This window comes from Haliotis rufescens, unplaced genomic scaffold (assembly GCF_023055435.1).
Source record: "Haliotis rufescens isolate VD_foot unplaced genomic scaffold, xgHalRufe1.0.p SCAF_22, whole genome shotgun sequence".
NCBI classification, from domain to species: domain Eukaryota; kingdom Metazoa; phylum Mollusca; class Gastropoda; order Lepetellida; family Haliotidae; genus Haliotis; species Haliotis rufescens.
In genome coordinates, this window is record NW_025963913.1 from 8672597 (window position 1) to 8695068 (window position 22472).

General features: G+C 38.9%; 1 protein-coding gene across 3 annotated transcripts in view; it reads left to right on the top strand.

Annotated features, from left to right (window-relative positions):
• LOC124116973 (phosducin-like protein) overlaps positions 1-22472 on the top strand; it is a 127219-nt gene that overhangs the window by 61109 nt on the left and 43638 nt on the right. For all 3 annotated transcript variants that reach the window (XM_046478638.2, XM_046478639.2, XM_048401485.1), the window contains exons 5-6: positions 19477-19579; positions 20583-20696. In XM_046478638.2, coding sequence (XP_046334594.2) covers positions 19477-19579; positions 20583-20696 — 217 coding nt within the window. The remainder of the gene's footprint in view (positions 1-19476; positions 19580-20582; positions 20697-22472) is intronic.

Sequence of the window (22472 nt, forward strand, 5' to 3'; positions counted from 1 at the left end):
AAATATAAATTAACATTTTCTTTTTATTACTGCCGATCATTTCGTCAAAAAGTTCAAACAAAAAAAGATTTCATTTTCTCGTCGGGTGTAAAGCAAAGGGAAGTCACTCTGATATTTCTCACTGGGATCCTTCTCTAATACCATCAAAGCTTGTCAACACAAAGTGCAGTGGTGACCAGTTTAACTCTTTCAACACTATTGGCCGGTCAAGAAGCCATGAGTCACACCGCAGGGTAGACCGACCAAGTCACATCAAAATAGTTTATCATTTTATTAACCTACTTGTCATTTATTAAAGCTTCACATTTTACAATGTGTGAAATATGTATTCCATTTGATTTTATCATTTTTTATCAATATAGATTAAAAATTTATTCACTATAGACACCATTACCCGCAATGTTATTGAAAATATAATTGTCGGACTCATTTCAACATAGGGTCCTCATCGAACATGTCAAACAGCAAAATCAAGACATTTCAAGCAAATCTTTGAATATATTATACAAAGTAATAAAATCAATAAGAATATGTCTAAAAGTTGCCAAACGGACATCTAAGTTATTATTTCCATATTTTCGTGCGATCGCGTGTAATCGTAAGTCAAATGACATCTCAGCTTTCGTCGCCTCAATTTCTTGGCTGAGACACGATGTCTTTAATGCCAAAATATATGCATAAGAAATCTTTGTCACAGCTGGTAACCTATCATCCACACAGTTCCATATTTTTAATATAGCTCGCGATTTCATGCTTAAAACTTTCAGAATATCATGATTTAATCCAAACCTTTTACCAAAGTCTGAAATTACCGTTGCTGTAATTGGATTGGCTGCCGTAGGTCACGTGCCTAAATTTGACCAATCACGAACCTTGTAGCAGATTATGTCGGTGAAACAGTATAAGTTTTTTAAATGTATACTGACATGGCAGCCTTCGACATATGTGTTATTCATATGAAGCTTTGAATACGGAGGTATTTCCTCATGTTAGTGAGCAGACAGCCACTATCATCAGGAAATTGGTGATGACAGATATTATTTGTAATTCTTTTTAAAATAATGTTCCGACTATGTAAACAAAATGTTAATTTTATATTTTTGTTTGTGCAGTGATCAACATAGCCTTTCACCTATTCTTAACATTGATGTCTACACAACAGATGTATATATTTGTCACCTACGTCAGGTTTTTCCATTTATTTCCAGTTGTCATTTATCATTCAGAATCGTCTGTGAACGATCACATTTCTTCTCTGTATCAACTTACTATTTTCTAACCCAGAATGCAATATTTTTCTCCGGGCATGCGCAGTACTACAGATGTGACGTCATTTCGTTTTTCTATATTAACAACAATAGTCTCAATGTCGTTCAGCTTGTTTCCATTGTTCTCTCAGCTGTCATTACGAATCACGGTCATTCAAGGAAATCTACACAATCCTTTGCCATCCTGTTGTGTTATGCAGTACAACTGTTTGTTGCTATCGTAACAATGGCCGACAGACGACATATAAAGCCAGATCGCAATCAACACCAAGGGTTAACCAGGATACGACCTCTGACCTGCATGAAAACAACAATGGCGACGATCGTGGCGAAGTATCTAGCCCAGTTTCCTCTCACAGGAATGTAACAGAAGCTCTCCTTTATGACAGCTGCTGATAATCGACAACGGCTGCCAGACATGGGTGTCAATGTGCCCACTTTCTGGTCCAGACGGACATTAATGCAACTCTACAATGAAAATATGAGGGGATGAAAGGCACCAACAGCACGGTCGCCACCACTACGATCTCTCAACCCGCTCCAGTCGGTCAAGATCAAGGCAGTGATTTTCACAGGATTTTGCTCTGATAAATTCTGCTAGTGCCGCAGAAAATACAGTGACAGTGTTTTCATTACAGGGAGATCGCCGATTGCAGTCTATCGTCATGAACTTGGGACAACAATTACAACCTCCTACATGTACACTTACCACCACCAGTGACAACGACAACCCCAGAGAGGAGTCAAGACAAGCCACAGGAGCAAGTAGTGATGTTCCCAGACAGCTACACAGGGACGTACCCTCGGATTCACGGCAACACATACACACATTTCATCCACTCTTAAATGAGATACAAGGTAATATGTCAATCTAGCCTTGCTTCTTCTGCCAAATCAGTATATTTAGACACAGTGTCAGATTTTGATGGACAGACTTTTAACTTATGTGATGAACAGCCTTTTTTGAGGAAGGAACCGGCATTAGGTGGGATATACCTGATCAGAGACTATGGACAATGGATGATTTCCCCCATGCTAAATTCTCTTCCTAAGACACTGTTGAATTTAGGAACAACCTGTCAGCATGCAAGGCCCCAGATGTCGTCACTAAGCAGTAGAACATATGTCACAAGGGGTTAGGTGATTGGACCCTTCAGGACGCCACCATACACCGTGTATAGAGTCAGTTCTCTAGGTGTTGCTGAAGGGAATATTCAAATCAGAACCTCATGACAGCGAGTCAGTCCCTTCCTTACTTACCTGGTACAGCTCAGCCAACAGTTTCCAATTCCATACCCGCAGGGTACACCTATCCCTCAATTCCATAATAATCTGATCCCTTTACACCCCTATACCCGCAGGGTATCCCTATTCTCGCAGGCCGACACGGCCCTGGTCCGGCGCAGCCACCAGTTTCCAATTCCACACCCGCAGGGTACACCTATCCCCCAATTCCATAATAATCTGTCCCCTTTACACCCCTATACCCGCAGGGTGTCCCTATTCACGCAGGCCGGCATGGCCCTGGTCCGGCGCAGCCACCAGTTTCCAATTCCATACCCGCAGGGTACACCTCTCCTTCAATTCCGTAATAATCTGATCCCTTTACACCCCTATAACCGCAGGGTATCCCTATTCTCGCAGGTCGACACGGCCCTGGTCCGGCACAGCCACCAGTTTCCAATTCTATACCCGCAGGGTACTTCCATAATAATCTGATCCCTTTACACCCCTATACCCGCAGGGAATCCCTATTCTCGCAGGCCGGCACGGCCCTGGTCCGGCGCAGCCACCAGTTTCCAATTCCATACCCGCAGGGTACACCTATCCCTCAATTCCATAATAATCTGATCCTTTTCCACCCCTATACCCGCAGGGTATCCCTATTCTTGCAGGCCGGCAGGGCCTGGGTCTGGCGCAGCTACCAGTTTCCAATTCCATACCCGCATGGAACCTATCCTAAAATTTCATATAATCTTCTCCCTCTACACCTCTCTACCCGCAGGGTTTCCCTATTCTTGCAGGTCGGCATGGCCCTGGTCCGGCCTAGCCACCAGTTTCCAATTCCATACCCGCAGGGTACACCTATCCTTAAAATTTGCTTGTTGTGTGATCCCCCTGAAGATCCTTTGTGTCCTACCTTACTGACTTATCAACCAAAGTAGCCAACTGCATCATCATATTCAGCTGTCACAAGACCGTCGAATCTACCTGTGCATGTGGAACCCTTTCCTCTCACATTGGAATGGCATAGCAGTAGTTCATGACGTTGAAGTGACATCCGCCTCATACTTGAACCGATATACTGACGCTGCTGCAATGGTTGGCCATGGTGGATACTTCAACATATTCAATGGGGCCTGGTTTGCAGAGAAATGGCCATCAGACGTTACAATTCCTGGAGCACGAATCCAGGGCATTCATGGAGCTGTATCCGATCATGGTTGCTGCTAAACTTTGTGGACATTAGTGGACACAGAGACGAGTGCTATTTCATTGCAACAACCAGGCCACCGTGTTTATTATTAAGAAAGGTTGATCAACAATGCAGGAAGATTATGGCTTTGATTAGAACACTGACTAGGACGGCAGCTAGAATAATTTTGTTCTGTTAGCTCAACATGTTCCCGGAATACACAACGAACTTGCTGATTCTCTATCTACATTCAACATGGTGAATTCCGCAGAGTGGTGCCGCAGGCAGATGTACTTCCACAACAGTGCCCACCCAGCTCAGACATCATGTGGCAGCAGCTATCAGTCAGGGTACTAAATCTGCATACACTACAGGCACCATGTGCTATGTAATTTTCTGTTGAAATTCAGCATGGTCAGCAACCTGTGAATCCAGTCCGCCCTCTCACCAATAAGTGAGACTATATACAATATTTCGTAGCCCACTGTTTTTTGGAGTGCTAAAACTAAAACATGACACAGTGAATTTATCTGGCCGGTATCGAGTTCATGTACCCGTTCATCCAAGCTGGTATCAAGACCCTTTTTGACAATGTATCTTCAGGAGCTGTACACAGACTACAGACTTTTTAAGCGGTTACAAGAAAATCAATCAACATCTACAAAGTAGCGCTTGCCTATTACTTACAGTGTTTTATGTAAACTAGTGGCTCAGTTACAAGTAGGCGTGTTTAGATATTTCAACGATCTGGCTATACAATGTATGTGCATAACTGCCTATTTTGGATTTCTCCCACGTGGAGAATTTATTTGTGCCTCGTCGTTCGATCCAGATGTACATCTAACAGTGAGCGATGTGCAATTTGAACAGACACAACATAAATGCATCCTAACCTTAAAAGCTTCCAAACAGATCCCTTCAGAAAGGGTGTGCAACTAGCGTTGTTCGCTACATCTAAGACTGTGTGTCCTTACATGACCCTTATGACATGGCTTCAAGTTAGGAAGTTGAACGGAGCAAGACCCAGTGATCCTCCTTCGTGGAATCAACTCTAGAGCTGCTACTAGAACTGTCTTCTTGTCCCGGCTGAACATTGCTCTCACCAGGGCAGGCTTAGAATCCAGTGCTTATTCTGGACATTCATTCCACATTGGTGCAGCAACTACAGCTGCTAGTGCCAGTGTGGAAGATCATTTGATTTAAACATTGGGCAGGTGGAATTCAGACTGTTTCACCAGATACATCAGAACACCAGAAGAGACACTAAGGAAGCCCAACAAGCATTATTCTATGAGTGACTCTTTCTTCCATTAGAGGCTTGACCAACGTGTGTTGTGACTTACATTATTCTGCTTCTAATCAAAATGCCTCAACCCACATGACTGAACTGTTATTCCTATCGGTGCTACTAACACTCATCAGTGCTTCCTCACACCGTTCAATCTAGTTCTGTGACATTACTTGGATGATATAACTCATTGGATTCAGTTTTTAATTCTCATATGTATATATTTAATATTATCATCTTCACTCATCACTCATCACTCATTTTATACTTTCTTATCACTTTGGGGGCTCTCGTTTTTTTACCTCGTTTTGGGCTTTGCAAGTCAATCATTCTGTAAACTATCATTATATGGCTTGCGGCCCCCAAAGTATTTTCATTTTCACTCATACCCTCAGGGTATCACCCTTTCTACATGTTTTCATTTTATCTTTTTAGAGCTTCCCGCGGGGTTCTAAATCATTTTCATATATATTTCAAATTTACTAATGCAACCCGCAGGGCTGCCTTTTTATACTACTTACCCGCAGGGTAAGTTACCTTTCCAACACTGAGTCAGCCCCCGAATCTTATGCCAAGTATTGTATATAATAAACATTTGATCGTACTCAATTGTTTTGTTGTCACTGCACAAATGAAAATAAAAAAGAAATAGGTAAGAGGATTTCATGAAATCTTATATTTGCCGAAAATCATGAAATTTTCGCTTCATTGGTCCTTAATCTGGATGTTAGGAATGTTTTAGCTTACATTATTTTTATTTAAAACAAACTTTATTAAGTTGTTAATGAATTATTTAAATAATGTAATACACATAATTTTCATATTTATAAACAATAGGATTAATTATACCTTTCAAATAGTGTATAGCCAAACATGTAGCAGGAAAGATGTTTTACAAGCAGATAATTTCCTTGATAAATGTTGGCTTCATCTATCACACAAGTGTCTCTGGGAACTTGGTGTCACAGCAGTAATCTTCTGGTTGGCTGGTGTTGAAAGAGTTAAACGTTGCCCATGCTGTCAAAATAGCAGCGTCTTTAATGCATTTCCACCCATAACATGAATATTGTCCCTTGGGCACGCCAGAAATCTATGATTGTGGGTTCCAATCCCGGTTCGCCACAATTATGTTTCTAGGTTTGTCAGCACCATACCCGTGCTCGTGGGTTTCACCGAAGGGGTAAACGTCTGAGACCTGCATCACTTCGGGCTTTCCTCCCACATTAAGCTGACACGCCGTGATATAACTGGAATAATGTTAAAAGGGGCGTTAAACTGAACTCACTCACTCACTCACTCACTGAAGAACATTTGATTGCAAAGGCTCATTACCCTGGAGCCATGACATCTATATGCCTTGAAACACTTAACTGCTGTTATTTATAAGATGCTAATCCTAATTGTTAATCCCCATTTATGTGTACATCGACCGTCTGCCATCCTGAATGAGATGTGCAAGTATGTCACTGATAAATTACTGTTTATATTTATATTTATTACTTACTAAATGTCAGGTGACCTTGGCTATATAAGCCTTGGTCCAGAGAGATAAGGCAGGCAAACAAATAACCTTCTTGTGGATACCCGCCCACGTAGGAATATACGGTAATGAAAACGCCGATAAAGCAGCTAAACTATCCCTTAAAATCCCAGAAATAAGCTTAAACTTACCCATCTCAAAATCAGAAATTAAAAGCGTAAACAAGCAAAAAATCACCAAAAAAAGGCATAACCTATATCTAAACTCAAATAGCCAAATCAAAAAAGTTCTCAGCAAACCACTAACCAAACCAAAAATTCTCCATCCATCAAAAAAAATCGACAGAGTAATCACTAAACTCCAAACAGGACACACCAACCTAAATAACCACCTACATTTTTTTTTAAAAACACACTACGGGTAACTGCCCACACTGCAAACAACTAGAAACCCCAGAACACACACTCATCCACTGCACACACTACCTAACACATCGAACCGCATTACAAACCACCCTCAATCTAAACAAGGCTCTCACTCTAGAAGTAATACTAAACCCACAAAATAAACTAGAAAACTTCAAGGCCTTAGGCGTATTCTTAATCAAAACAGAACTAATAAAACGCATCTAAAAACACAATAATCTACCAAATCAAAATCACATAAACAAACAAACATCCACCATACCCAGCTCCCTTAGTTCTCCCCCCCAACCCCATCGGCATCTATTCCAAATCTCAAAATTCCCAAATTCTATAAAAGTAACCCCTAAAGCCCCCTCTTGGGTTGCACAGACCACTTTCGCCCCTTTCGGAAACACATTAAATGGCCTGGCCGGGCCCGTGTGCGAAATACGCATCAGTCAGAAAGCGCACGTTAAATCTCCAAAGTAAGTAAGTAAGTAAGTGAGATTGAAGGAAAAAGAGAAAGGTCTTACCCTTAGCCTAGCTAGGGTTAGGCTGGGTGCTCCGGGGCACCTAGACAACAACCACTACCACTATGTGCTGACCTGGCACATAGTGTCTTTTGTATGTATATATCTACATGTATAAAGTAAAACTTATATACCGCAAGGCATCGTTTGCTAGTTGTCACTTCCTACTGAGAACCATACGTCGGCCTCTTGCATATACGAGTATGCAAATTATTCATTAATCAACGTCAGCCCACACGCTTTGTTAGATATAATAAAATGTTCTTGAAAAATTGAGTTATTTTACTTTTGTTACTCCTGGATATTTTTTTTCATACCTAAATGTGAGAGGCTTTTTCTTTCTTTTTTTAAATAGTAGTATAGGTAATGATGGTTCTGCCGCAACCCCACTGGAGCCAGATTTATATACCTATATAGCTACTACAGTTGGAATCTTTGTATGCAAAAATGATTATGTGATTTAACGATCGTCATGAGATTAAACTAAATTGTAATGAAAATATTCTCTATTATTTTTACTCATACGCATACTATTATTTTTAACAAAGTGATATTCAACATTTTTACTAAGTTCTTCGTTCATTTTACTAGGAGACCAGACTATATACTCTTCTTGGTAATTGGAAAGAAACAATTGATGACCGTATTTGGTTTGTTTGACATCATTGATATAATATATACCTTGTGGTAATTCTCTCCATTTGATAATTTGAGCATAAATGCTTCGATAGCTTTTTCGAGTTCTTCCTTTGTTGGTTTGTAATTCTCCATTATTATATATTTATGTAAGCATTCGTTTAAATGAATGTATGATTTTTTATGCAGTGCGATCCAACGATAGGAAGCAATCCATTTTAATCTCCAACCAGTTCTTTGGTTTGGGCACGGAATAATTGACGCGCTTGACTCAATAACATATGACCTTGGTTTTCTGGCAAGGGAGAGACTAACACACTTTTTCGTTTTGATGGGATATAAGCCCCGAGTACGATCCCACTATTTATTATCTTAGTTAAATTATGTGCCTTACCCATCATCACATACAATGGGGTAATGACGATATTCAGTAGCCACTCGATTTTTGCTTCGATCATAGTCCATTTATTATCATCATTGCGAGTAAGATTGTATGAAGTGTTTTTATTGAGTCTACTAACGTCGACATCACTTAAATCTCTTAGATTACCTGTGAATGTAACTTCTTTTTGCTTGTATACATTATCTTGTTAGTGTAAAGCGTATAACTTGCCATCAATACCGGGTTTACCAAATCCTTCTGTCTCTCCAAGATCGGAAAGCGCAATTGTATTACATTGTCTGAGTGTTCCAGGGCCTGATGAATCAACCATTATTTATAATATGGAGTGTTACACTCAAGTATCCTATATGTACAGGTTGATGTTTTACATCTAATACAGAAATTTTGAGGTCTGAAATAATACCCCGTTTTAACTTTTTATATTGTAATGATGAGAAAGATTCCGTTCTACCACTATTATATTTTTCTTCTTTGACTGGAATAGCTCTCAGCAGAGTTGAAGGACTTTCGAGTTGAATATTATCCGTTGTACTTATTTAATCAAGATGGATGCACAACTCTTTATAGGGAACTAAATTGGGTAATTTAATTCCATGCACTGTTTCGTTGGGTTGTGCTATTTATAGAAACGGGCTCCGTCCGTCCGTCCGTCCATCACGTTTCGTTTCCGGAGCATAACTCAGAAACCGTTCAATATTTTTTCATGAAACTTTGCAGGTCTGTCAGGTACATGCTGAACTGGTGCCTTTTGCTGTTAAGAAATTTTAGAAATTTTATTTTTTACATTTCCATGGCAACAAGATGGACTTAGGTTCTGTGAGGGTAGGGTTCGTTTCCGGAGCATAACTCAGAAACCGTTCAATATTTTTTCATGAAACTTTGCAGGTCTGTCAAGTACATGCTGAACTGGTGCCTTTTGCTATTTAGAAATTTTAGAATTTTTTATTTATTACGTTTCCATGGCAACAAGATGGACTTAGGTTCTGTGAGGGTAGGGTTCGTTTCCGGAGCATAACTCAGAAACCGTTCAATATTTTTTCATGAAACTTTGCAGGTCTGTCAAGTACATGCTGAACTGGTGCCTTTTGCTATTTAGAAATTTTAGACATTTTTATTTATTACGTTTCCATGGCAACAAGATGGACTTAGGTTCTGTGAGGGTAGGGTTCGTTTCCGGAGCATAACTCAGAAACCGTTCAATATTTTTTCATCAAACTTTGCAGGTCTGTCAAGTACATGCTGAACTGGTGCCTTTTGCTATTTAGAAATTTTAGAATTTTTTATTTATTACGTTTCATGGCAACAAGATGGACTTAGGGTCCAATCTCTTCTTTTTTTTACAATTTCCATGACAAGTTCCTCCTCGGTTAAAAAAGATTAGGGTTTGTTTAGATTTAATAGTATGTCATAAATTCTGCAACAGGGGCAGGGATATAGCCACGTTAGTGGCAAACTCTTGTTATTATTATTCCTCCTCCGGAGTTTACAAGTCCATGTGTATTTGCTATGTTCGAGCCAAGCATTAAACTCTTTTCTCCAGCGCTTAATTTCAGCATCCCATTAGACTCATTTTGTGTGAGATTAATTCCATTAGGCTTAAAAATTTCATCATCGAGTGAACATACGCTGTAATACCCATCAGGTATAACAATGCTAGTGTGATCAATACTTAATTCACCTATTAAAAAACAATTATTTTCTCTCGCAGCATTTATTTTGGTCCACCGCGGGTAATACGTTACAATGCATAGGGTGACTTCAAGTTGACCATTTGAGTTATCGATAGTATGAAGCAGTTTAATAGACTGACCATTTGTCCTGTAGTGTGACATACATATTAAATATACAATGACACTATATCATAACTTAAATATGAAATCAACTTACATTACTAATCAGTCGATTTTAGTAAGTGCCTCTGGTGCTAATTTTTTTGTTAAATTCCCTGATATCTTTGAAAAATACAGGGTCACAGCAACTAGCGATAAAATGGTGCACAATTGGTTTCACAATCCGATGCAATTTTGGCAGAACCAGTTAAACTTTGCCATGTGGTGTGCCACAACAGGATGTGGTGTATCTCTTTATGCCCCAGGATTTGAACTAAATAAGTCTGTTTTATCATTTCACGTGTACTATCAGATTAGACGTATTCTTAAAGAAATTAGTGCTCCATTACCGCAGGATTGAGCATGGAATGCATCAAATAATCCGTACAATAGGTTCGCGTATGAGCGTATTTTTAATGAATTTAATATTTCTACGAGTAAAGATTGGCGTATTAAAGGACTTAACCATGGTCTAGGTGTTCCGTACAGTGGACAAAGATATGTTAAAGAAGAAAGTGATGATTTAGTTTAAAAAAACTCATCAACCATTCGATCCATTTAAGTTGTTACAGAAAAACAATCTTTTTGTAAGATTGCATAATCTTTATCATGGCTGGGAACTTTTGAGACACAATTGGAGAGGAGATCTAATGAGTTTTAAGAGTGGTTTAGCTTATATTGTTACAAAATTTGTGCAACTAAACGATACCGCAAACGCTTGGAATAAATTTCTTAAAAAAAAATTACTAACCCAGGAGTTATTGAATCAATAAGCACTTATGTATGGGCAATTCTTGGTGCACAATCGCAAACATGAACGGGAATAATTGGTTCTGGGACGGTGCTTGAAAAAAAAAAGAAAAAAAGTTTGTCACAAACGTAGAGGATGCTATTAATTCACCAGTTGACATACCATCTTCTATAAAGCGTTATCAAGATGTATTACAGTACGCTCAATCCAAAGTAGACTACGTTTATGCACCGGGACTATACATGTCTTCGAGTAATACGGAACTTAAGATCGGTCAAGTGATCGGTTATAATAATAAAATTGTTATTGCTTCCGATCAACAAAAACCAGGTATAAATTCAGATATTGACACCGAATCAATAACGCAAACAAACACAGGCGAAACGGGAATAGTCAAGCCACAGACACCACAACAGCCATCTACTGACGCACAACCACAAGTGCCACCACATATTGCCGCTAAAAATCAACAACATATAGATGAAAAAACAGCGCTTATAGTAGGTGGAGGTGCAGCTGGTTAACTCATGATTTGGGTAAATTGTCTTTTGCGGATACGTACAACAGCCCAGCAATTGCTACTATCAAGTGGCGGTCTCAGCTAATAAATTCAAGAGCCAGGAAACAATACTCCCTATTATACCAGGAAGTGCAGACGCGGCTTTCCCAGCGAGCTTTCCCAGTGCTTCTCCTAATGCTTTTAAATGCTTTTTTATCCACTCTTTTACGCCACCCCTATCGTGTGCCACCTCCTGTACCACCGGTTAACGCGAGAGTCAAAGTCGATATAATAAATCCCAATTCGGTTAAAATTCTAGCAATGGTTTGCGGAAAAACAGCTTTTATTGTAGATATTTTACAAAGTCATTATCAGGATGTTTTCGCCCATATTATTTTTCTGTGCCCGACTATAAACGTGAATAAAACATACCTATCGAGAGATTGGGTAATGAATGATCCCGGGGTGCACAGAGTTAATCCGGGCGATCGTTTACAAGACTGTTTACGAGTATGTCACGAAAAATACAAAGGAGAATCAACCCTTTTCATAATAAACAATTGCAGTGCGAGTAAAGAACTTACCAAAAAGAAAGATATGCTTTCATATTTAGCAATCTCCGGTCGGCATATGGAGCATAGCCTTTGGGTACTTACTCAAAAATACAACTCTGTCCTGAAAGATCTGAGAGAGCAGACCAAATGGGTAGCCCTGTTTCATTGCAAAGACAGAGATTCATTTGAGGAATGTTTACGCGAAAATGATGTTATTTATACCAAGCTCAAACGCGATAAAGTCAGAAAACTATTAGCAGAAATGAAGCATTGTAAACTCATATTAAAAACCGATCAACCAGCTGCTTATGCAATTGCTTAGCAAAAATAGCAACTGCTGAGCAAAAATATAGCAACTGCTGAGCAAAATTATAGCAACTGCTAAGCAAAAATATAGCAAAAAAGGCAAAAATACGATAAATTGAAAATTAGTGGTTATTATGTAAAATGTGGTTTGAAATCAGTTTATTATTTCGGGCTGTATTGGATATGTTATATTCCATTATGTTAGACTTAAATATCTCCTTAGGCATCACATTATGGAATGCGACGCACTTATCGAACAAATGCTCAAAGAACCTGATCAACATGCAGATCAACATGTAGATGAACATACAGATAAACATAGAGAAAGACTCGCTGCTTTGGTAGCTGGTGGAAAATGTTCCCAATATTTGGGGGGAAATTATACCATCGAAAAAATTGATAACACGACCGATGAAGAAATTAAAAAACTGTACGCGCGTTACGAGTCTAGACTGGGAGCTGCCATGACTAAAACAATAGGTTCGGTTATGTTACAACTATACACTGTCGTAGCTAGTACGTTTCTCCCTATCCCAGCAGAACATTGCTCGTATTTATGCGAATCTCTCGAGAAAGACCCATTCATCGAACACACTATAAACTCAGTAAGCTGTGAGTTTAATCATAGATAATGAATGTTCTTAGCTCCTGTGACCACCGCTTTAATAAGGGCTAGGTATTGTCAATTTAAACATACCTGCCCACTTACTAATAATGGAAACTCAAGTGACCACACAGATTGTGGAAACACAACAAGTGAACAAGGATATAACCCCGATTGTATCATAAGTGAACGAGGAAATAACCCCGATTGTATCATAAGTGAACGAGGAAATACAAGCGATTGCACAACAACAAGCCAGAGTGACTAAGAATCCTCAAAAAGTCGCAGCTGGTAGGAAGGGTGCGCTAGCAAGGAAGGCAAAACTAATACATAATTCAAATATTGAACATAGTCGTCCGATTAAACCTTGGGCTCCCTATGTACTAGGGGTTGTTGCTATAGCAGCGGTATGGTTGTTTTATAAGACCGGAGAAGAGAAAATGTCCGAAATAGGATGTTAGGTTTAGATTTTATTAATGATGAACTGCGTAAAGAGGGGCATTCAAATCAAACGTTTTAGGATCTTGAATCTGCCATGCATGAAAACTTCCTTGTTTATGGAAAGAAACTTGATCCAATACCGAGACCAACAATAAGTCAGTTTTATACACCGTCAAGAGGCTAAAAAAAACCGCGAGATAGCATTTATAGTTTTGGATTGACTGGTGTGTCCATATTTAGCTATGTTCTATTGCGCATCAACAATTAATAATAACCCTGACTACTCAGCTATAAATAGTGCTGACTGGCTGTTCAGCTATTTCGGGCTGACTGTTGTCTATTTTTAGCTACACATAAGCTATCATCTATTACGTATCAACTAATCTATAAATAGAGATGGCTATGGCTCACCAGTGGAGATGTGATTTGCATTTAGACAAATGATATGATAGATGTTTAACCATGAATCTGTGCAGATTTACACTCATGGGGAAGCCGATTCAAAGCAGCCGACGTTTTGTGGGTGTTTACTATGGGATCCACTCTTATTACATCAGATGGGGAAACATAAATTATGTATGTTCTGTATGTGGGATAGTGATCAAAGGTCTTTATTGGCGCTGATAGGGTCCAGAACCAGATTATTTACGCTAGGAAGAGAGATTACATCAACGAGAGGAATAGGTTGAGGAGAATACATATTTAGATCTATGAAAAACAACCATTTAGAGATTTGACTCATTTTGCATATACCATTAAACCACAATGGTTTTTGTGAGAGATTTGAACGCAGACGATAGCACTGAATATACCGAACCTTATTTCTGAAGCAATCAAGAAGTTATAACTGAATCCGATACTATAAGCACATCATTAGATACATCAATTTAGAGGATTCAAGAAACTTTAGAACGCTGGACTAATAGAGGTTCGGGTTTGGGGTGTGGATAAAATCGATAGTTTATATTTAGATAAAGCAAATTATATGCCTTTCAAAGGCGGATCTTATATAGATTTACCCCCAAATTACGTATTATAAAAAGAAAAAAGCCATAATTAATGAAATAAATAAAGGCGATGACTGTTTCAGAATGATGATAAGATCTGCATTGTTCCTAGTGGATTCTAAAATTGCAAATAGACCTTCTAGCTATCTCCAAAACGACGGACTAATCCTTGATGGTATAGACAAACCTACACCAATCTCACAAATTTATAAGGCGTAAGAGCAAAATAATTTAGCTATAAATGTTTTTGGACATTCCCATAAAGGAATTGTTGTACACAGGATAAGCTCCACCCCGGAACATATTCCCAGAATCAATTCATTTCTGATCGAAAAAGATGGTAAATATCATTATAGGTGGGTAAAGAGTTTAAGCAGGCTATTATACGATCAAACAAAACATACGAGAAAGAAATATTTCTGTGAAAGATGCCTGCATGGGTACACCAGACAAGATCTATTAGAAGTGCATAAAGATGACTGCAGAGGTGTTGGACAGACTGCTGTCAGGATTGATATGCCTAAAGAGGGAAAAAATATATTAAAATTTGAACATTATTGTAATCAAATGCCAGTACCATACGTAATTTACACTGACTTCGAAGCACTTATCAAACCTATAGAAAATACCGACCACAATACTGAATGTAGTTTTACGTACAAAACTCAAGAACATATTCCTTGTGGGTTTGGATATATAGTTGTAAGGTATGATGGGAAAACAAACCCGCCCGTGATTTACAGAGGTCCCGATGCAGCGGGAAAGTTCCTAGAATATCTACAAAACGAAGAGAGAATAATCAGGGAAAATATATCGCGTAAGAAACCCATGTGTATGACGAGAGATGATTGGAGGGCCTATAAGAAGTCGACGATTTGTCATGTTTGTAATAAACCACTCAATGGGGATTCCGTAAGAGATCATTGTCCGTCACAGGTAATTATCGGGGAGCCGCTCATAACAAGTGTAACTTGAACCTAAAAATGAATTCTCAAACAATACCCATCCCTGTTGTGTTTCACAACCTTAGAGGATATAAATTCACATCTCATCATGCAAGCTATCTCAAAGACTGACAGCGATTAAACGTGCATTCCTAACAATATGGAAAAATATATATCATTCTCGTTGACTAAAACTATACATTTTACGGACAAGGATGGGAAAGCTAGAACAAAGCAAAGTAATAGACTTAGATTCATAGACTCCATACAGTTTCTGTTATCTTCCCTGGACAATTTAGCTAATGCGAACAATCCCGATGACTTCGCAATAACAAATCAATATACCGATCGGTTATTTGTTGCTAAGAAAAGGTGTATATCCTTACGAATATATGGATGATTGGGCAAGATTCGACGAAACTAAATAACCACCTTGAATCATTCTATAGTAACTTAACAGAATCTAAAATAACCGATGCCGATTATGAACATGCTCTGACGGTATAATATGGGATAAATTAGGTTGTAAGAATTTAGGTGATTATCACGATCTGTACTTAAAAACCGATGTAATGTTACTCGCCGATATATTCGAGATATTTAGAAAGACATGTTTAAAACAATACGGCTTGGATCCGGCATGGTACTATTCCAGTCCCGGACTATCATGGGATGCATTGTTGAAGAAGACCAGTGTAGAACTAAAACTACTCAACGATTACGATATGCACTTGTTTGTTGTGAAAGGATTAAGAGGTTGTATATCGATGATGGTGAAAAGGTATTCTAAGGCTAATAATAATTTAGTGGAAGGATATGATCCGAGTAAACCCGACACGCACATATTATATTTCGACGCCAACAATTTGTACGGATGGGCTATGAGTCAACCTTTACCCACGAGTGGTTTTGAGTGGATCGATGTGAATGATATTGATGTGAATGATATCCCCACAGACTCCGATAAAGGGTACATACTAGAAGTTGACTTGGTATATCAAAATTTGTTGCACAAAGACCATAACAGTTATCTGCTAGCTCCCAAAAGATTAATGGTGAATAAAGATTGGATGTCGGAATATCAACACTCCTTGATGGGTAATACTAGGTTAGCTAACGTAGAAAAACTCGTACCAAATTTGATGGATAAGACAAAATATATAGTTCACTACAGAAATCTCCAGTTATATCTATCGTTAGGTATGAAACTAAAGAAAATACACAGAGTTCTAAAGTTTGATCAAAGCCCTTTGATTGAGCCCTATATAAGGCTGAACACAGATTTAAGAAAGATAGCTACCAGCGATTTTGAAAAGAATCTATATAAGCTCAGATCTAATGAGGAAGAAAGACTCAGGAAACTTATAGCCAGTCCGGCTTTTAACAGAAGCAAGATATTTGATAACGACTTAGCCGCACTACATATGCAGATAAGTAATATAAAATTCAACAGACCAGTGTACATTGGTATGAGTATTCTTGACTTGTCAAAACACTTAATGTATGACTTTTATTACAACAACCTTAAGAAGCAATACGGCAATAGATGTGAGGTGTTATATACCGACACAGATTCTTTGTTGATGGAAATACAAACCGAGGATGTGTATAAAGATATGGCTGAAAAAATAGATATGTACGACACGAGCGATTACCCAAAAGAAAATCCACTGCACAGCGTAGTAAATAAAAAGGTATTAGGTAAGATGAAGGATGAATGAGCTGGGACTCCTATAGCGGAGTATGTTGGATTAAGACCTAAGATGTATTCTATAAAGAAGTCCGATAATGGGGAGATAAGAAAAGCTAAGGGTGTTAAGAAGTATGTAGTAAAAAAGCATATCAAACACGAACAGTATAAAGAAGCATTATTCAATGGTAGAACATTCAAACACAAGAGGAATATGGATTAAGAATGAACAAGACATCATTATCCCCCTTAGATAAAAAGAGATGGATTAATAAGGATGGTGTAACTACCTATGCTTATGGTTACTTAGGGCGGTAATGCTGTATCGTTGGGAACTATGAGCAACTCTTCTCGTACAAATGCCCTGCCTGGTCCATCTTTAAGATAATAAAGAATAGGCTCTCCTTCTTTCATAACCAATCGACTAATGTTATATATCTTAAGGGACCAAATCGGATCGGTTGCGCGACGTAGGCCTCCTTCGAGTTCACCGGGCTGGTATAAATATCTTACTCTTACTCTATCCGGAAGTTTTCGTTCTTTGCCTCTCCGCTGTGCTGAAGATTCAGAAGTCACGGATTTCATTTTAATCGCATCGGATGGTTACTTTATTATTCAGCGCTGATACAACAGCTGATAATCGTGTCACCCATTCAGTTGATCATAATCGTTCCGATTTCATTTCAATCCCATACTGATAGCCAAAGAAACGTTCCGCAAATGTCCGGTTAAATCTTTCGACGATAGCTTGACTACGGTGGGCCTCGTTTTCACCACGCCTGATATCAACATCGTGCTTTGTTAACAGTTTAGTTACTGATCCCATAAACTCGCGACCAGGATCTAAATCCAGTAAGACGGACATGACGTCACAATGTTTACCTTTATTAACCCATCAGCCCCGCATGAGGTTACTTTCTCCATTGTCACAAGCCACTAAACCGTGTTACCCTCCAGCCACCCCTTAGCTCCTCCTGTCTTTCATGGCTTCATGTATTCATGTGCATCATGTATGTGGTTTTCTTTGTGGATTCGCCTATATATATATATATATGTTATCTTCTGGGGCTGCCTCGGTGTCATAAGCCACTCCATACTCAGAGCATGGAAGGCGTGTGGCCCCCAAAGAACATTACGCTATTTCGGCACCGTCCGGTCAGCACGACCAGGACCAGCTTATCTCTAGGGATCGTCCGGGTCATCGGACCCCAGGACCGGCATATCCCTCCCACAGCTACACAAGTCCGGGTCCCTAAGACCCCAGGACATTCAGTCATCTTACCCGGGTCACTACGACCCCAGGGTGTCAACCCGGGTCACCTCGACCCCAGGGTCTCACATAGGCAACCAAGGCAGCCCCCACTTTATGCCAAATGTTTTATGTAAATATTGTATGTAATATAACTTCCTGCCATGTACTATATTTCATGTTGTTTGTGGCACAAATTGACAGGTTAATAATTAAACTACAAACAGGTCACACAAAACTAAACTCATATCTACATAAAATAAAGACACACAAAACAGGTAAATGTCCACACTGTAACCAACTAGAAACCCCACTCAACAGTGACTTATTTTGTATCTAAGACATTTCTCCACAAAATATGGGGATAGGCACTTGACATTGACTGTTGTTTCTCAGAAGTTTCTCTCCAAAATATGGGGATAGGCACTCAACAGAGACTGTTGTTTTGTATCTAAGACGTTTCTCCACAAAATATGGGGATGGGCACATGACATAGACTGTTGTTTCTCAGAAGTTTCTAGCCAAAATATGGGGAAAGGCACTCAACAGTGACTGTTGTTTTGTATCTCAGTCAGGTTTTTTATAAAATAGGCAATTGACAGTGACTGTTGTTTCTCAGAAGATTCTCAATAAAATATAGGTAGAGGCACTCACAATTAGCTTTTGTATCTCAGGATCTTCTCTACATAATGTGAGGATAGTCACTTGTTTAAGGTTCGTTTAAATATTATATTGAGGACATTTATTGTCCTGACGCATCAAATGGTTTTATATTGCACAGCTGCATTTTCTGTATTTGCTGGATTAGTTTGAATGACCTGATGAGCAAAAGCACCATTTGTAGATGTATCATACGTAAGGTTTATTAATCAGCAACATTTTGTCAGTATTAATGTAGTTGAAGTATACCTGATAATTACTTGACCTCATACATTCTGGTTTTTGGATGATAACTTTGACAAGTATCAACAGATTACAAGTGCATTCAGTAAGATGACACATATAAATACAGATCATGTTTGATAGTTAGCTAAATTGGTCAAGGTCAGAGGTCATATGCCACTAGCCCAAACAATGTGGCTTCCAGATGATAAATATATATTGAACCAATCTGTATGCAACACATACTTTCAGTTGAGCACATTTCTGAAAGCATTTCTGTTTCTTTATTTTTCAGGCCAAAGTTTGGAAAAGTCATTCCTTTATCAGCGGGTGAATTACTGACTGCTGTAGATAATGAGAAGTCACAAGTGACAGTCATCATTCTTATTTATGAAGAAGTTGGTATATTGTGTTAATTTATGTTAAGACTTGTTTAATAGAAACTCATCTGATATATATCACATGCCAATAGAGCTGTTTCTACAAATGGTGTGTGGCATCTGCTTTTTGTCATTAAAAAAGTTTTATAGATTTACATAATCTAGTTCAGATCATTCAGTGATACGTACCTATCAGTCAAAGATCATACAATTGGAAGAAATATCATTATGAACCTGTAATTGACAATCCATAGATTCAATTTCTGTTTTGTGAACAATATACATATAAACTTTGAGAAAGAGTAAAAAAGTAAACGTGTTCGATAACATTGCTCAGCAATGCTTGTTTCGGGGCTTTGGTTATATATCTTGCATAATCGGATTAAACTTTCATATTTGAATAAAATTTATTCTACATTCCATTTACTAAAGTATCAAACACATTAAAAAGTTATGTTTGTAAAGGACTGGAAGATTGTTTTGTTTGAGTACTGTACTTTTCTCACAAACTTTCTTTTCCCACTTGGCATGTGATCTGTCACTGCTTTGAAATGAAGGGAACAGGTTCCAGGCAGCTTTTGTGGTCAGGGGTTAGAGACTGGCACTCAGTAGAACATATGGTGGAGAATATGGGTATTTCATGCTTGTTCAATATTGTTTTTGTGGGAATAGGAGTACCTGTATAATACTGGACTTTTTATGTTTGGGCATTGCCAGGATCTGCTGTCCTCCTGTAATAAACTCACTGAGATTTACATCCTAATTGGTTGAGTGTTTTCTTTAACATCTACTAATGATTGAAAATTTTGAAAATTATGTTAGATTACAATTTTATCCTGATGTTTCATTTTGCTTTATTTTGTTTCATTTTGCTTTATTGTTATTTTTAGCTATTGAAGTAATTGAGATAATATTTAATGGGTTTGCTACTAGTGCAAGCTTATACAAAAAAAGTCATGTCATGTGAATTGTTAACTGCTACTCATTGAAGATTTGTTACTTGTCTTTGTTTTCTTTACAGAATTCTCCAGCTTGTGAAGCAATGAATGGTTGTTTGATGTGCCTAGCACAAGAGTATCCAAGTGTTAAGTTCTGCAAAATTCAGGCTTCAGCTGCCACCCTGAGTGGAAACTTTGTAAGTATGATGTCAATACTCTGTGGAATTGATTAGGTTTGGGCATATTACTGATTTTAGCTCACCAGGACCAAAGTTCCATGTGAGCTTATTGCATGGCACAATCATAAACTTTCAAATTATGTAAATAATTAAGAATGTGAAACATAAATATGGTATGTTGCAACACAAAAGGATTCAGATTTCTAATCTTTTTATCACCCCGGGATATAATGCGGAGGGATATAACTATGGGCATGTCAATCCGACCGTCCATCACGTTTCATTTAAGGAGCATTACTCAGAAACCATTCAATATTTTTTCATGAAACTTTGCAGGTCTGTCAAGTACATGCTGAACTGGTGCCTTTTGCTATTTAGAAATTTTAGAAATTTTTATTTTTTATGTTTCCATGACAACAAGATGGTCTTAGGTTCTGTGAGGGTAGGGTTCGTTTCCGGAGCATAACTCATAAACCGTTCAATATTATTTCATCAAACTTTGCAGGTCTGTCATGTACATGCTGAACTGGTGCCTTTTGCTATTTGGAAATTTTAGAAATTTTTATTTATTACGTTTCCATGGCAACAAGATGGACTTCAAACTTCAAACTCTTCTTTTTTTTTACAATTTCCATGACAAGTTCCACCTCGGTTAAAAAAGGTTAGGGTTTGTTTAGATTTAATTATGTCATAAATTCTGCAACAGGGGCGGTGGATATAGCCACGTTAGTGGCAAACACTTGTTGTCTTTGTGTTGTGCCTATGGTTTGTATTTCGTGCATTCTGTGTTTGATAAACATGCGCATAACGTTATTAGACACTTAATGATGTTTTCTCAAAAGAAAACAATGCTAGGTGTCCTGTTGTTCCAAGTAGCCATTTTGAATATTTTACGTGGCCAGCTGGTTAATGAACTGGCTTGCGTTCTATATTCTTTTTGTCTGGTACCCCACGATTGGCATATCCTCGCAAGTATGTTTGTTTTTCATTGTATGTTGTCTTACGTTTGTCATAATAATTGTTTCATAAACCCATGCAGTGGGATAAACAAATTAGAGCATACAAAATCAGGTGGGGCCGCATTGTGATTTTACACTGCTTCATTGCAGATATCATGCCCTCCTGCTCAAAGATCCCCACCCCCTGTGCCTTATTTGTACATCTCAATGCCTCCAGGTTCACCGATGTAAAGAATGTCTACTGCTTTCACCCACAGAGTTCAGTCAGTATCTCTGTGTGTCTATGAAACGCAGAACACAACAGGCCAGGAAACACCGGCGCAGGATGTCCGACCTCTCTGAGAATTTGCCTACGGCCATCTCGGATGACTACCCTCCGACCTCAACTGCTACCTTGATGTCAGTCCCCAAGGTCTCAGTCTCGACCCAGAGCTTTCTGACGACCACTACAGCATCTATCTTTATGGCGGCAGGCCCCTTGACACCTGGCGTGGCGCTTGCTTACCAAATGGCGCCTATACTATCTACCGGACAGACGCTCGGTCTCCCACAGGCGCCCCCACCTATGGCACAGACGCCTACAATACAGATGCCCATGATAGACCAAGTTACCGACTGGCTGGCGGACAGATGGGAGGCAACCACCCCCTCACCCGGCCTAGAGGTCGATAGCAAGACAGCCATCCGTGCGGACCCTACTTCGATCCCGCCTGACCCTCTGATCAGAGACATGATCTCAGGCTTGGACGAGGACTTCAGTAAACTGTCGCTGACTCCGGCCTTCAGGCCCCCACGCTATAGACAAGATGACTACTCAGTCCACTTGCTTCAAGTT